The sequence below is a fragment of the Hermetia illucens genome, chromosome 3, assembly GCF_905115235.1.
Source record: "Hermetia illucens chromosome 3, iHerIll2.2.curated.20191125, whole genome shotgun sequence".
Lineage (NCBI taxonomy): Eukaryota > Metazoa > Arthropoda > Insecta > Diptera > Stratiomyidae > Hermetia > Hermetia illucens.
In genome coordinates, this window is record NC_051851.1 from 161724266 (window position 1) to 161741722 (window position 17457).

A 17457-nucleotide genomic window follows, 5' to 3' on the forward strand; every position below is an offset into this window, starting at 1 on the left:
GGGGAGGCAATCTCAGGAACATCCTGTCCCCTGCATACGAGCACAAATTCCGGACAAGAGTGTAAACATTAGTTCTTGCGGAAGAGTGGATGTTTAAACAAATGGAAGCTAAACAATGTTCAAGTGGAGCGAAGTGCTTCTTGGAGGGACACTAGGAAAACGAGCCGGATATCCTGCCAATCAAAAAATTGATATGAGAATGCTTCTGCGGTAATGGAACTACTTTCGTCTTCCTGATTAAGTTGATGGAAGACAAGTACTTCGGAGTTATTTCCTGGTTCCACCTGGTCGCTTCATCAGGACCAACTACCAGAACCGGGTTCTCGCTAAATCTGGTGGTCCTTTAGAAGTTAAACGATATAAAGTTTGGGTACTTACATTTCACAGACAGGCTCAAATAAATCAGTAGAAATATCCACGAATATTTGCTTAATCCTTGAAAACGTTTTCGATTAAAATTCACTATCGTCGCTTCATCGAACCACCACATCGAATCCAGAATACATTTCGTTTGTAGCCTGGCTGCTGTAGCTGTAATCCTGTCGCTATGTCTATCACTACTATGTCTACTGCTACTCCTACGATTCCTATTCCTTTCATTACAATACGATTTCGTCCTTTTCACGGAATTGTCGTCATCGCGCAGAATGTCTGCTTCGAAAATTCTTAAATGTTGTCTAGATTTCTCAAATTCTAATTGTGCCAAATTAGTGTTGCCACAGCTGAAATGATATTGTCCAGTTATTGGTTGACCAGATGCGGCTGCAGTTAATATTGTAGTGGCTGCTGTTTGGGCCGATGTGTGTGCTGCTGTTGTATGTGTTGCGGTTGGTTTTGTTGATTGAAAAATTGATTTTATGTTGCTGTTGCTATCAACTATTCCATAAAACCCATCGGGCAACACCATATTTGAATGATAAAACGAGCGCCAATCGACCAAATGTCCTTAATGAAATCACGACGGAACACACTCATACATTGAGAGGAAGGATTTGCTAGAAGTAAGCTGTTGCGATGATGAATCTGCAAAGGACGACGATGAAAAGCGACAACAACGACAACTACTATGACAAGCTTCGTCCGCTCAATCCTAATACCGACGCTACTCGAGGATTCGTACCCACAAAACACCTATACGGTCGCTTGCACCTGCGCGAATCATCACACAATAAGCCACCAATCGTGTGGCTTACAAGATGTCGCACCATACATTGACGCGGTTATTTCTGGCCGATTTTATCGTAAATTATACAAAGTTTCACGAATGTTATAAATTCTAGTCATTTTGTCCTATGATACCATTTTTCAATCCTTGTTACTATTTCACCGGGAAAGTTCCGGGTATGCTTTCACTAAAAAAACACTTCGCGTGCACTCCTATTCAGCCATTGACTGATTTCACCGATGCACGCTTGCAAAGCACGATACCGGAATATCGTGGCCAATAGTCGGTAATATCATAAATCAATCATAATTGACAATTTTCCAAGTCGATCCTTCTTTCCGTCTCTTTAATTTGGTCAAATTGTTCCGGATAGGTTTGTTCGCATCTGCTTCTGCGTTGGCTCCGTGTTTCAATTATACTCAATGTTGGGCCAGGGCCTTTTTGGTAATTTCTACATCTAATTGTTGAATATCCAATTCGACTTCATTGGATAAAACTATCTTTAACATCTAGACGTAACGGTTAAGTATCTGAATGACTTTATTTTTCTAGATAGCTTTCTCCTGAGAGGAGAGATTTATTACTGCCTTATGTCGTTGTCCATTTGCATTAGCATTGAGTGAAGTCATTTTATGCCGATACACATGTTGTATTGTCTCCAGAGTTATTCTGTAAAGATAATAGATCAACTTTAATTAAATTTAGCAGACGCTGAAAATTAATTCAAGTTTTAAAAGGATTTATTTAACATTTAAAAAATGGCGCCCAACGTGGGCTAATTTTCAACACTCCTATATTATCCATGAACAAATTGGTTAAACTAGAATCTTATGTTGCATCACTTTCGCAAAATTGTACTACCATCGAGGTTAACCCATAAGTAGCAGTTAAAATCGTAAAAAGGCCACCCAAAATAAGCTTTGTATTTTTGGCGCCCAACGTGGGCTTGAAACCATACAAAACATTTCATTTGGAAATATGTATTTGCAAATTAGTATGGTTGCCATGAAGATCTATGTGAGACAGAGTGTATCGACCACATCTCTGCACCATCGCTGCCGATTTCTGATAATGTGCTACACCGCCCCCTTCAACTTTCGAAGAAGCTTGTAGTCTTTCTTCAATGTTTTGCGTCACTTAATCCTATACCTCGCCATCGGGAGGTATTGAATACCATTGTATAACCCGTAATGGAATTGTCGCCCTTTCTTAATATGGAACCTATTCACTACCACCTCCGCCTTCTCATCGGCACGCTGATATTTGGCCCATATTCCAGCGAAGCTCTCCATTTATGATGACAAAACACAGATTTGAATTGATGAAAATTTGGAACTTTTGAATAATTGTCTCTTTCCATGTGCTAACTCCATATAGCAACACAGGCTGTTCATTGGCGAGGAATGGCTTCAACTTGATGTTGGGATTAAGATAGCCCTCTCAGGGGTTTTTAACGATCCTTAACGGGTCGCTTACGATACGGGGAGTGGTGTCCCTGAGGTGCCTGAGCAAGGAGTTCTGATCCCCTAACTGGTATAATACCTGCGTCCTAGGTAGTAGCGCCGAGAAAGTTTCTCGGTGAAGAACGAACTGCTAATGATCAATACACGCCGGGGCAAATTGGGAGTCCCCGGAGACATCGACAACTCCTTGTCGACGTCGATGGGGTGATGTGAACCTAGCTCTGCTAAGGTGATAGTTGTGGTTTGTATCAGGAGCCAGCCCCTTCGAGACCCTGGTCTGGCAGTCTGCATTGAACCGGTATTAGAAGACCGCGTTGCCCCGAGCAAGCGCTGATCTGGCCGTGATTTCCGGGATCAGATAATCGTAGGTTAGGCCTCAGGAAACAGGAGTAGGGGCTTTGTCCCCGCGTGCATACCCGTTTCTGACTATTGCAACCCGCTCCCTTGCACACGCTGCTAAACAATTTAAATGGCGAACAAAAGCAAATCAAACGAGTAAATAGTGGAAGTCGGGAGTAAGCTGGCAGCGTTTATTTGCAGCACGAAAATGCGGCGTTCGCCCAAGCATCCAGCGAAGGACGCGGCAAGGGCTGAAATACCCGATGGGACATCGAAACGCGCAGACGCAAAGAAGGACTCGCAAAGTGATGCGGCACCTGCAACGGAGACAGAAACCCAAACCATACCACGAAGTGCTATAGTTGCGGAAAGAGGCACAGTGGAAACTGCCGAAACTAACCAAATGGTTTCGAATATAAGCCAAGTAGGAGGGCTGTCGACTACTCTGGCGCAAACTGAAGAGGAAAGGCTTATTAAGAAATGCGCGGCAGATGTGAAGCGCATGAGATCTGCGACGTTCCTCCAGTAAAGGGATAAAAAACGGGCAAATGCAACTGGAGGAACTCCTGGACAGGATTTCTTATTATAGGCGGACATGGAGAGTAAGAGAAAATCTACAGAAAGCAGAAACAACCGCGCCTCCCGACGAGAATACTACGAGAATCAAACGGAGCGCAGACAGCCCATTGCAGAGCGAACTGGGGAAAAAACGAGAGGAGGAAGGGACATCTGAAGGAGACTTCACTCAGATACTCTTAAGGGCTGAAGAGAAGAAGGCGAAGAGAAACCAGAGACAAAAACACCTTGCGCCATCAGAAAAAACTCTGCCTAAAATTAAAGCGGACACGAAGGACGAGGCACCAAAGGAAAAGGTGGAGAGACAGAGAAGGAATGGACCGCCAGCTCTGCTTATTAAGCCGATGGAAGGCAAGACTTTTGCGGAAGTCCTCAGTGAAATCCGTTACAAGATTAAACCCGAAGACAACGGAGCAGAAGTGTCTTCCATTCGTAAAACGAAGGGTGGTGGAGTCCTAGTTGAACTAGACCCGAAGACAATAAATAAAGTTACGTTCTGTAAAGCAGTCAAGGGTCTTCTGGGAGAAAAAGATTTGATATCCACCCTGGTCTTTGAAAATCCGAGACTTTGACTGCCCCATAGAAAATAACGAGGTAAATAAAGCCATCAAACGCGAATGTCTGGAGGTAACCAATGCCCGAGGAATACGCGAGGAAGCTTCTAAACAGTAGGAAAATAAGAATTAGTTGGATAGTGTGTAGGATACGAATCCGGGCCACCCCAGCCAAATATTGCAAATGTTTTGATTAAGGGGTACACATCTGCAACCTGTCCGGGACCTGACAGAAGGGCAACATGCCGTAAATGCGGTCAGGCAGGCCATAAAGCGAACACCTGCAATCAAAAGGAAAGCTGCGTCCTATGCAGGGACCGTGGCGCGATTGATGAGAACGTTATGAACACTGTAGGCTCGGGGCTGTGTCCAGTTTTTAGAGCAGAATGGGAAGGAGCAAAGGTCGAGGAAAGATCAATATAATTCGCATCCCACAAATCAATATGCGCCGTAGTGCAACCGCTCACGAGCTGCTAGCGCAGTTTGTAGCGGAGACCAAATCTGATTTAATACTCATCGCACATCGGAGTCCAAAGATAACGTTTTTTAGTGCCTATCTTACTCCGAATGAGACGATGCCGGACTTGCGACGCAGGCTTGATGCTTTGGAGGACGCTATCCAGATGGGCGAATCTTGGTGGGGGGGGGGGGGGCTAAATTCAATGCTAGGGCACTTGAATAAGGCATGCCTTATACAGACTCCAGAGGGAAATGAATTCTCGAAATGGTGGTGAAAGCAGGATTAGTAGTTCTAAACACCGGATCCACCCCAACATTCCGGCGCCAACGCTGCGAACGAAGCATTCCAGACGTAACCTTCGCATTGGAATCACTGGTGTCGTTGGTGGACGAGTGGCGAGTTCTGGAAGACTTCTCGGTGACCATCAATACATTGCCTTTGAAATGGTGGACACAAATTCTCGGTGTGCGCTCTTTCCGTGTATTGAACCGCGCGAAAGTGAACACCGGGAGGCTTGTCGAAACTCTTGGAACAGTTGCAGCCGCGCTGAAGGGTAGTCCTGGGGGCAGTGGCGCCGCAGCCGACACTGTCAAAAATTCAGTTATGTACCTGATAACGACGGCTTGGGGAACAAATCTTCTATGTATTGGTGGACAGTGGAAATCGCAGAGGTCCGGAAGGAGTATCACAAGCTCCGCTGCTTAACACAACGTCTAGACGACCGGAAGACCATAGTCACGGAGTACAAATCAGACGTGGAGACAGCGTAATAAACAAGAACAAAGCTCGCTGCTGGCAGGACCTGATCGACGAGGTGAATGGAGGGAATCAGTTACAAACTGGTAACCCAAAAAATCCGGGCTCAGCGGAAATCCTGTTCACTTTAGACTGAACAGATCGATCGCATTGTACGGACACTGTTCCGTGCACATCCCGTGCAGGATTATGACGTCGGCGCGGAGAATACCAAGGACTATCCACTTTTCTCTATAAAAGAGTTGGAACAGGCGGTCCTCTCTACGAAAAGCCAGAAGGCGCCAGGACTCGATGGTATTCCAGCAGAGGTCTACAAATTGGTATTCCAACACCGGCGAGACCTACTGCTCGGCGCATTCAACGCTTGCCCGAAGGAGGGCATTTTCCATGCTCATTGGAGGTGGCGAGGCTTACGCTGATCCACAAAAGGAAAGGCGACCCCGAGTTGCCGGCTTCATACCACCCACTATGTATGCTTGACACTCCTAGTCCAAAAAGACTATGTTTTTGAGGAAGTTGCCATCGAGATCCTGCAAACTTTCACATTTGCGGCAATAATTAAAACTGGTGGGCAGATTCTGATAGACTCCGTCTTAATCAAATGTAATTCTAAAATTGAACAACTGGGCTATGACTTGCAAGTCTTGGGCAATCTCCAGTTAAATTAAAAATACCTTCTCCTCGGTGGCGATTTCAACTCGACGCAAACCTCCTGGGGCGACAAGGCAGTAAATATAAATTTGGAAACACTGCTACAAAGGATTCACGACCCTTTTTCGCTCACCAATATTGAGATAGTTTTGCCGGATACACCAACAAGCCCGAGTACCAAGACCGAGAAACCAAGCAAAGTTTTCAGGTGAAATCCTGTAAAATGTCACCAGGCATGCAGTTGAACTCCATGAACATGGAACCCACTTTCTTCAGAGAAAGACAGAGAAAGGCCCACATACTGGTTGGGTAAATGTCCATTCAGGCAGGATGTCTCAGAGGTGTCCCACAGAGAAGGGTACGCTCCCCTCTGTTATGACTCCTAATAATGACACATCGTAAGTTTGCAATTGTTATGGAATTGTGGACCAGATGCTCCTAAACCTTGGCCAACTGAACGAAACATTCGTGATATAGGTGCTATGGCACTGGAACACCGCTGGTAATGAGGAAACTTTCAGACCGGCTCGCCAAGGGTCTAGATCCACAATGGTGAAGCCAAAACCAGTTTTTGACATCCGGGCATCCACTGTCAAGTCGACTCTGAATCTTTGTGAAAGAACTCGGAGTAGCTAGAGTGACATTTTTGTTGTCCCTTAAGAAATGGGGAGCGAAAACCCTAGTGGGACTTTTAACAGGACACGGCTCCTTACACGACCACATGGAAAAAATTTGGGTGGTGATTTCGCCTATATGCAGCCAATAAGAGAAAGAGACAACCACAGACGAAGATAGCCTGGTAAGGTTCAACGCAGGGTCTGCCGCTGTAGAATTAACTTCATATTACTAAGTAGGATGACAATCAAACTTATACACAATTTCAGGGGGGGAGGGATTGCTAGTTAAAACGGAAAATTTCCGGTTTTTATATACCAAACTACTGGCCTATGCTAACGATATCGACATCATGGCAAAAACGACCCGAGACGTACAAACTGGCTTCATCCAGATCGAGTAGGCGGCGCGAGATCTTGGGCTGCACACCTGTACCAAAAACCAACTAACCAACAACATCAAACCGCACTGGTCAAACGGGAAGAATAAAAATAGGAGACTACAACTTTGAGGCCGTTGATAATTTCTCATATCTAAGGTCGAGAATCACAACCGATAACAGCTACGATGATGAAATCTGCGCACGGTTCTTATCTGCCAACAGAGCCTATTTCAGCTTACAAAAACTGTTCCGCTCGAAACGTCTCACCATAGGGTCAAAGCTCTTACTGTACAAGACAATGATCTTGCCAGTCCTTATGTATTCCTCGGAGACTTGGGTTTTTAACAAAAAAAAAACTGCGAACTCTTGGCCGCGTTGGGAAGAAGAATCCTCTGAAGAATTTTTGGCAACCTACATGAGGATGGACGACTCCGTAACCTACCTAACGTCAAAATCTATGAGCGATATCATGAACATGATTGTGGAAAAAATCCGGCTCAACAGGTTGCGGTTTGCGGTTACCTAATCCGTATGGATGAAGATGATCCTGGCCGGAAAGTCTATATGGTCTATAAGTCTATGGTAGAAAGAGAAGACGAGGCAAAAGGAACGATGGCGTAGGTCAGGACGACGGAGAGCTTTTAGGGATATCAAATTGTTGGACCTCGGCGCAAAACCAGGGTGTCTGGCGTTCTAAACCGGATACCGGTTGTTGCGCCGTTGATCCTTGAAATTTCGTATGCATATATCTATATACTGTTCCATGTCTTCTTATGTCTGCTAAGGTTTAAAAAAGCGTTAAAATTGGACGTACGCTTCCCTTTCAGGAAGGTTAAAGTACAAAATAGTAAAAAGAAGCAAATAACACTCTATTTTCGATATCTTGGCCATATGCACCCTCCACCTGGAGAAAAACTTAAAGTTTCATCCCCATAATATTGAAAAATTTTGCAACTATTTTCACAAAGCAGAAACTTCGCCGTTTTAAATTGCGAGATCAACAACACAAGCAATTTCTCATCACAGCAGCTTGAAGAATATCCTGTTTCTTGCATACACACAACGCCATCCCTCCGACATCGTTTTTATTTAAAATTTCTTCTTCACTTGCAGCCACTTTAGAAGGTTTTGACCTTTTCAGAGTTCGTTGTTCTTTCGTCAACTACGAGATAAGAAGAGCCAAAACCTGACAAGATAGTCGAATTCATCCCCGTAGTTGGATACGTCATATTCATTTGCCGAGATTTCTTCTCCTACAATCAACATCTGGACGTAAATTCATTAAATTTTTACAGATCCCGTACGTCTGTGAGACGCGATTTTCCTTTGCATTTCCCTTCAATATGTACCTAGACTAGGCGGAGCACCTTCCACCCCACCAGCCGCAAGCTAAATTAACCTGCCAGAATCCTGAACAGAAGGAAGCAAAATAATAAAATCCAGGAAAAAAAAAGACAGAAAACAAATGGACAGTTCTCCAACAGATTTTCCCTTATTCCATTGCAAAACATATAAATTCTCTGTTTGCATTCACGTAGGTTCCAAGTTAGAGAGATTGGGGTTGACAATGGGTTGGTAGCTGCCCGCTTCCAAACCAGTAGTTTTCCATAAGGTTTTTTCGCCTGTACAATCAGGACGACGAAATTAGGCTTGAATGAGGATTCTGTGCTCGATTTACAGTCGAATGCAGAACAAAAATATATCCAGGCGTGCAAAGTGACGAGGGTCCAAGAAAGTGGTGGAAAGACGGACTATGGACTACTAGTGCTGCGGTGTCACTTTCTCATTGTGAATGGTGAATGTAAAAGAAAAATTTTCCTTTCCTTTTTCGGTCTGCTTGCGTTGTCCAACTGCCCAGCTAGCCAGCAACCAACTATAAAAAAAAAACCTTGGAGTTAACGTTATAAATGGGCTCCACTTGTCCGTGACAAAATAGTTGGGAACAAGAGCAACCCAGAAGACAGAAAAGATGTTTTTTTGCCGCCACCTGTCCTATCCATCGAAATGGAAGTAGAAGAAATGGACTCGTGTCCGCAGGAACTTAAAATCAGACTTCCATTTATTTTGTCATCCGTTTCCAACCATGATGCAGGGATATGTGGCTGTGTGATGATGGAAACTGCAAGAGGCTCGAAAGGTCCTTTTTAACCCTATATTTCGATAGGTCCAAAGTAAATGGAAAGACCAAATAGATTTCGTTCTGTGATATTGAATGCGAGAGTTGGATACCACTCGTCCTTTCGTGGCGCGATTCATCCAAGAAAAGGATGAGTTTTCCTTCTCTCCTTGACCAGCATAAAGCCAACTCGTCCATTAAATGCATTTTTCTGACTTCACATAACAGAACGCATCTAAATAAAGATATTCTCTTCTCATTATGCAATGCATTCAATGGTTTCTCAGAAGGAGCTCCTCTGGAATTCTCATTTCACTGCATTCTGATCTTAAATCATTTATTATTTAGCTGAAGCTATAGAATACGAGCCAACAACTTTTTTCCTACACTTAAAACACATAAAGGCCATCCGTAGATAGGAATCCAGCCACTTTCCACATAAAAACTGGTCCATAAGTCTACGATATTTCCTTTCTGCCTTGAAAACTAGCAGCATAAGATGGAAGTGCTCTTGATTTTCGTCTCTTGCTCTACCTTTCAAGGAAAATTGATGCACCACCAACAAACCGTTGAGTTTTCTTTTGGTTATTTAAGTGGAAGAGTCAAGTGACTGGTCTCCGCAATGAAAATAATCTGGACAAATTCGACATATTTCATGTTAGCAGAAGGAAGGAAAACATACCAACAATTCCGAGCTCCTTCCGCAAGCAATTGAATAATTGAGCTCCACTGCAGTAAGATTGTGCTTTTCCGATTGCATTTCCTCAGCCCAAATTATGATTCCATTACGGGACAATTTTTCAATTTATAAATGTGCAGAGCCCGGGGATGCAATTTGTATTATTTGCAGAAAGCCGAGGTTATTGTGGGATTTTCGAGATAGCAAACCTAAATTGGAAGTAGTTGTATGGAAACTTGGGTTTATTTTGCGAATTAGAGTTGGCCCCCGAAAAAAAAACGAATTATGAGTTTCAACAAAAAACGGCTGGCAAAATATTTTGTCAGCACAGACGGTATGTAGGTCACTGCAAGAATCGCTGATTCAATGCAGCACATGCACATGTTTGGAGCTGCAACTCAATTTGAAGCGTTCGTTTGAAATGCAAACAATTTGATTGCTATTTGGACTGGAATAAAAATAATGCTTTGCCTGGGATTAAATCAACAGAAATTCTAAACAGTTCAGAATTATAAAAGACCTGATTCGAAAGTTAGAAGAATTTTCCTATTAATTGGAAATATAATATTATATAATGACCGCGTGCGTAGAGCCGTAAAACTCCGGAAACGGGTGTCGCGAACGAAAGAAGATTCACAACGGATCACATCCTTAATCGATATATCTCCTACCTCAGATGTATTATGAGGCACGGCTTTCGAGGTTCCCTTCCATCGTTGGCATCTTCAGGCCATTCTATTGGAGGATACCGATTTGAATGGTCTTTTGATCATCGTTCAAATTTATTATTAGAAATGGCGCACAAGGGGGGGGGGGGGGGGGAGGCCAACGGATCTAGACTGAGAAGTCGAGAAAACCTCCCCTAATCCAGAGTGTTACGCGGACCGTGCCCACTGCATAGTTTGCAGTCAGGGGTAACTGACTGTATTCGAACGGAGCCTCACTGATACCTGGTCGCCTCAGTGAGTAAGTTTGACCTTACCATGCTAACGGGGACTACGACACGGCGGACCTCCTAACCATCATACTCGTGGGAATCATCAAAACAAACAATTGGCACCACGTGCAGCACACAAACTGGCCCATCATGCAGATGCACATCTCCGTAATACTGAGAACCAGATGACCACACCCAAAGAGGGAGAAGTTGGGGGGTCAAACAAGGGAGCCATCATTGACCTACTGCGAAGACCATAACCAACAAAAGTCCCCGCTCAAAAAGCAGGGACGAGCAAAAGTACGTCTGAAGTTACCATATCAGACGTCAGAAAGGAGACAGGTCTCAGTGGCGCCGGTGCCAAATGGTATCTACGCTATCTGAGGAAAGGTCTGAAGCCAGAGGAGGCTCTAAAGCAGCCTCAGGACAGACCTAAGCCTTCAGCATTAGAGCCAAGAAAGCGGAGGGCAGCGGAAATTAGCCCGCAAGAGAGAGGAAATCTTGGGGCGATCAGGGGTTAAGGCATGTAATAATAAATAATTGAGGAACTCATCGTCTTGAAGAATGTTGGATACGTCCAATTAGCTTAGAATTATAGTCGCTAATTTGCCAGGATAGAAGAGAACGAAACTGCCGATATGGGCTGGAGAAGATGTACCAAGGGAGCACATTGTGACGGTCTACCTTCTTCCCAAAGGCCTAACGATTGAGACGAAAAAGCTTCTATGCCTCCTTATTACCCAAGGCAAGCTCAAGGAGGAGGGCAAACGCAAACTTCTCACGATCGGGGTAGATGATCGATTCTTGGCGATAATTAAACGTCGGAACTGCTTCACCAATTAAAGATTTGGTTGCATACCTGTGCACGTGCACAAGAACAAACAAAGGGAGGATACTTCTAACGACCTAGATCTAGACATTCTAGGGGTCAAATTGTATATACAGCGAAGTGCGGAAATGGACGATGATACTCCGATATTGGGGACGAGCTCCAAGCACTAATGGAGCCGATGGGCAGCACTAAAATGGTCCAGGTAAACGTCATCTGAGCAAATGCTTACAAGGGCAAGTCCCGGGGATTACATTGCCATAGTACTGGCTCAAGAACGTTGAGTGTAGCGGGGGCAGATTCACGGTCTACAAGGAGCAGGCATGCAGGTAATTTTAAACTCCTCTTGGAAGAAACCAAGAGTTTGCATCATCCTCAAACGAATTTTCAAATATATGTCTTTCAGAGTTCATACCTGGAGACCTTCTGGCTGTCCAACTCTCACTGGAAGCTGAGGAAAGAACTTGAGAGGCAGTCGTGACATCAGCATATTTCCCACGAGACGACACCCGAATTCGACCGTAATTTGTCGTTAGACTTGGAGAGTTCTGCAAAAGGAAAGCGCTACCAATCCTCCAATCCGCCCACCATAAGATCTGGGGAAGCAACGTTATTAATCGAAGAGGTGAGTACATTCTTGAATTCATTCTTAGTAATAAGTTAGAAATACAAAATATAGGAAGCAGTCAACATTCGTAACCAGCACCAGGAGAGACGTGCTAAACGTAACTCCAGGGAACATACTGATGAGCGGTTTGGTCTTGAATTGGAGGGCGTCGAGTCACAGATTAATTAGATTCGACATTGAGGGCAACTCGAACGTAGATAACATAATAAAGAATCCCAGGAGAACAGATTGGAACTCCTACACAAGACTCTCACTCACAGATGAGCGGTGACATCAGAAGTGAAATAAAACTGGAAGTAGTGGCTCAAGGCCTCAAGGTTAAGACAGACAGTTGATCATGGAACGTACCTTGGTGGAACAGGAACGTAGCTAGAATAAGAACTGAGAAGCGAAATAAGCCGGGGACTGGAAGAGGTACGAAAGAGCACTGGGAAGCAAAACAAAATCGCTTTAGGGAATTCTGTAAAGGGATAGAACAAACCACAAAAGCATCAAAGCTATACAAAGCTACAGGACAATATCTTCTGTCTGTCTGAAGGAGGACAGGGTGCATTTGTTTCTCAAACCACCACTGTGGAATGCAATAGTATTCTGCCTGCCCAGCAACGAACAAAAAGCAGAAAAAGGTGCCCTGGAAATTAGCGCAATGGGTATGTTTGGGAGGTAAAATAAGATTGGCTGTGGAAACCTTTAAACCACTGAAATCACTCATGCATTCATAAGAGCATAGTCAACTGAGACCGTGGGAAAAAATAGGAACAAGGGACTTCTAACTAATGTAGCTTTATTTTATTATAACTTTAAATTTACGGGATAACGAAAAGGAGCAATTTTTACAAAGGACGTCTTCTCCTATAATATTTTTTTCCTTCAATGCATGGCTCTCCAGGATCGGCTCTCCGAAATCACGATAAGGTATTATATGACAGGGCGGAGTTTGTTCCTTCTAGAGCCTTTTTTCTAAAAGCAGCGCTTGTAACTATACTATTCAGGTCACCTTTTGTAGTTTACTCTGGATAGATCTGATGATGGAATTGATTGCATCCCAGTCCTTCTGATATGTCAGCAACCTTCGATCGAAATCACCTCCCCAAGAGTTTCCTCTAGATTCCACGAATCTTGGGCGGTGGAAGGATACGGGCTTTGGGACTCCATCGTGTTTTGGACAATCTGGTAACGTATCCAGTTTAAACCCGTGCAGGTACTGGCAATCTCGTCCACCCCTCGTGAGAAACTTAGTGAAATTATTATTCTTCAGCCACTTCTTAATGATAGAAATCAGGCTATGTGCCCACTGACCCTTCCTAAACGTTCCCAACACTATTACCGTCTATTTATAGATCTCTTCGTTCGAAGTTCTACGTTTCGCGATGAAGGAAAAACAGACTTGACATTGTATAGGCTCGTTATCTCAACTGCCAAGATATCTATCGGCATCCTTTCCAAAATGACAGACGCTGCGCCATCGAGATAGTCCTGAAAGCAGAACCCATCCTTAGGGATATTCTTCCGTATACTGCACTCAGTTCATAAGCATTAAATGGGCGTATCTCATAACATTGACTTCGCCGCGCTTCTAAGGCACTTCCCCACAGATTGACGTCCACTTCATAGCAGAGGTCCTTATAATATCCCTTCTTGCTCCGCTGGATGCCAGCTCGAGGTTGATACTGCTTTCTTATAGGTATGTTTGTTTTGACTCAGATGGATCCTTTTTAGAATCCTCTGAGCTGTACGTCTGGCTCTAGAGGATCCTTTTTCTCGAGTACTTTTTCATTTGACCGTAGTTCCATGGCGATAAAGTTTGGTGGAACTTCAGTTGTGACACTGTCGGGGTAGCAGGTTTCACTTTCTTGAAATTTCCTCCTGTGATCTATTTCAGAACACTCTAAGAGCTCCTATCATATTCTTTCTGACTTGCACGTTGCAGTTGTCCTTGGTATACTCGGACAGTTAAACTTTTTTTGCCTCAAGCACGAAGGATGATTACTCCAGGTAAGGACTCTATTCTTTATGAGTCCTGACCTAGTTGCTCCTTTTATGCAGCTCTTCAACTTCCGTAGTTATTAACCTTCCCTGTGCTTTATCTTTTACCATCTTCAGCACTGTTAGAGGTCTCAGACTTTACAAGCTTCTCTTGAATGGGCCTTTCTCTTGGTCCTGCAGTACCACCCCTAGCTTGAACAAATTTGGTCGGTAATGTTAACATTTTTATAGTCTAGTTATCTGCTTTCAGCTCATCTTTCTTTGGTTTTGATGGTAAAGCCGTACTTCGTCTGAACAGTTTCTTCTCTAAAGGATTTATAGTATTTGATGTTATGGCACTGAATCTGGTACTGAAAGTATTGCAATCAAAGGACATTGGCTGCTGGGAGACCGTTCGTTTACTCCCAAAAAATGCCAGTGCTGCGGCTCCCATATTGTAGGTTCACTCCTTCGCCCATTTTCCATTTTCACTTTGTGTTCTGGGTATCCATCTCATAGCCATTTTGTTCCATACGCCAGAGATAAGTAACCACTTGCCCATGCGTAGTCAGAAAGAAAAGTCCAGAAACACTTACACATTAATGGGTATCCAACTAGAGTCGCGCCTGATGGTAGATCTGAGAACGCCTTACAAGCAAACACGTCGTCTGCCAAGACCGGCAGTGTGTGGTGATTGTCATACGTGGTACGAGATGACCTTGGCGAAGTGCCTCCATCACTCTGTTCATTGTTGTACAAACCACAACGATTGGATAGTTTGCAGTCGAAAGTAACTGACTGTGTTAAAGCGTAGCCTTGCCACTATCAACTCTTCTTGTTGAATGAACTTAACCTTACCATGCCACGGTGGACTATAGCAAAATGCTATAAGGCAGAGCTGGGACCTCCTCCGGACCCAGCTTAGACTGAGAATAGGCATAAGTGGAGTGGTGGAGATACGAGGGCAGCAGAGCTCTGTCCACAAACAGCGAATGTCCCTATGAAATCCAAACCCAATAAAATGGATACCTGGGGTTGATCAGGGAAAAAAGGAGAACGAGGAGAGGTATACAATTGGCTATTCTACTAGATAACTCTCTTAAACAACACCCATTCGTAAAGAAACAGAGCAAAGCATCGAAAATCTTATCGTCGGACAGATATGTAACAGACGAAGTACCAAACCTAATTTGGCGACATACGGTTTCAACCAGCTCTGGTATTAGTAAGTAGTACGATAAAAGATGCGGTGTCATAGTTCAGGACCATATACCTTAAAGCAATAAGAGCAGAACTGTCAACATTTGCTGAAGATGATATCCTATGGGCGCATATGGCAATAGTATACTATAATATTCAAGGGCGAAAACATAGGGATAAATTGTACTTGTTCAAAATGTGGGCCTCCATACACGGCTGTGCAGGATGCTCAGAAGCAAAGTGGAGGGCAAGAGAAACTGCTCACAATCGGGATGGATGACTGATCTCCGAAGGAAATTAAAAGCGGTACCTTTACACAAGGAGAAACCATGGCATAATACATCCTAGGACACATCGAATAAAATTTCTACCGAGATCCCTGAAATAATCATGGAGATAGTGGAGGGCGAAAGGGCAAGAACAAGCAAGGAAGTGGAACTAGTACCTATCGAGGAAAGAGTCTGTGCTATCTCCACCCAGATCTCCAAAAGCTCAAACCAGACAGCAAGTCCGGGGAAAAGTTTGTGGTCTGCAAGGAAGATGTGTGGTGATTATTTGGAACAACTTCTGCAAAAAATCTAAAGGTTGCAGCATTCTTAAACTCAAATTAAGGCAACGAACAGACTGGTTTTCAATTTGGATCATGCTGCGCTCCCAATCATTATGTGGCAATGTGCGCAATTAAGATCACCGTTTCATCTACTTTTCAATGATTTCAAGACATTCTTTGACAGCGTGAGCAGAGAGTGTATCCGGAGTGCTCTACGTGGGAGGGACATTCTGGAAAAACTGATAGTTAGTATCAGGACAACATCTAGCGGCGCGTGTTGTGACGTATTGCATCGAGGTAAAATCTCAAAGAAATTCGAAATCTGGAGCGGAATCCGTCGAGAAAAGGAGGCAGGCAAGTTCTGACTGGAAATTAACACTAACAAAACCGAGGTCCTCAGTTAGCGTCAGTCATCGCACTTTAACTATTCACATTAATAGGCTCAAAATCGAGAAGGTCGAGCAATCCTGGTGGTGTAGTTTCTGCCAATGACGGCACCGAACCCTCATCGCGTTCAAAGCACTAAATCTACCTTTGCTACTTTGTTCAAAATCAGGAGATGCAACTATTTTAACACTAGCATGAAGTTTGGACTGTTCCGTACTAATGTTCTCTCTCTGCTGCTATAAGGGAGTAGTAAATGTATGTAAAGTGACTGCCATTGTTACTTAAAAGCGCCTTGTCAACCAGTATTCTGGTCTTATACATTAATTAATGAAGAACTTCGTTGGTTCACGGACCAAATAGTCTTGGACGTGCTGATTGGGAGGCAGAAGTGGATAATTCCCACATTGGGTATGAGCGACAAGTCCATTGCAGGTGATGCCACGTAGTGGAATCCACTTTTGCAGAAAGAACAAATCGTTGCATGTCGTAGAATAGCGGAGGAGCAATGCTAGCTGATCAACCAGGAAGAAAACGTTTTAACATTCCACAAAAGACTCATTAAAAGAATTGACGGAAAATATTTGGACTAAATATAGCAAATCGAAGAAGTTATCGTAAGGGACAACTATTCTGGAAGCTTACACGACTAAATGATGGCGTCCTCCGACGTAAAAGCATTGTTCCCTTCCTCACTAGAACGTGGGCGCAGACTTCGAAGTAACTAGGGGCGTTGACCACTGGTTGTGTGGGATGAAATGACGCAGACGGCTTCACTTTGCCAACGGCCTCCCTTAGCAACCACGGAAATCTGTTCTCTCCAAGACCGTTTCTCTTATCGAGGACCACGTCGCCGAGGAGTCGTAGGTTCTCCCCGGACAGCAGATCAGCAGGTCTGGCAACAAATTTACCGCAGGCCAAACAAAACGAAAAGTAACACCTGCGACCTTGGATCAGTGCTCACAGTCAATAGTCATCTGTACTATAAAATCGCTTCGCATATCACTATAACCTAGATACGAGGGCGGTTCACAACTGACACCTTTGCAATCAGAGCACTGTTTTTCCTATTAACCCCTATTGGCCCAATCTTAGAGCCACCTCCACAGAAAGTGAACATCGGCACCCGGTTGTAGAGTGTAGATGTTACGCTGGACAAGTGGTATAACACGCTAAAATTAGGTCCTGAAAGAGAAGTTTTGTAGTCA

At 44.0% G+C, this 17457-nt stretch overlaps 1 protein-coding gene across 1 annotated transcript in view; it reads right to left on the bottom strand.

Annotated features, from left to right (window-relative positions):
* The window catches only part of LOC119652263 (neuronal acetylcholine receptor subunit alpha-7-like), a 222585-nt gene that overhangs the window by 164963 nt on the left and 40165 nt on the right, over positions 1-17457 (bottom strand). The window contains exon 2 of the mRNA XM_038056244.1: positions 379-1834. Coding sequence (XP_037912172.1) covers positions 379-907 — 529 coding nt within the window. The 5' untranslated portion in view covers positions 908-1834. The remainder of the gene's footprint in view (positions 1-378; positions 1835-17457) is intronic.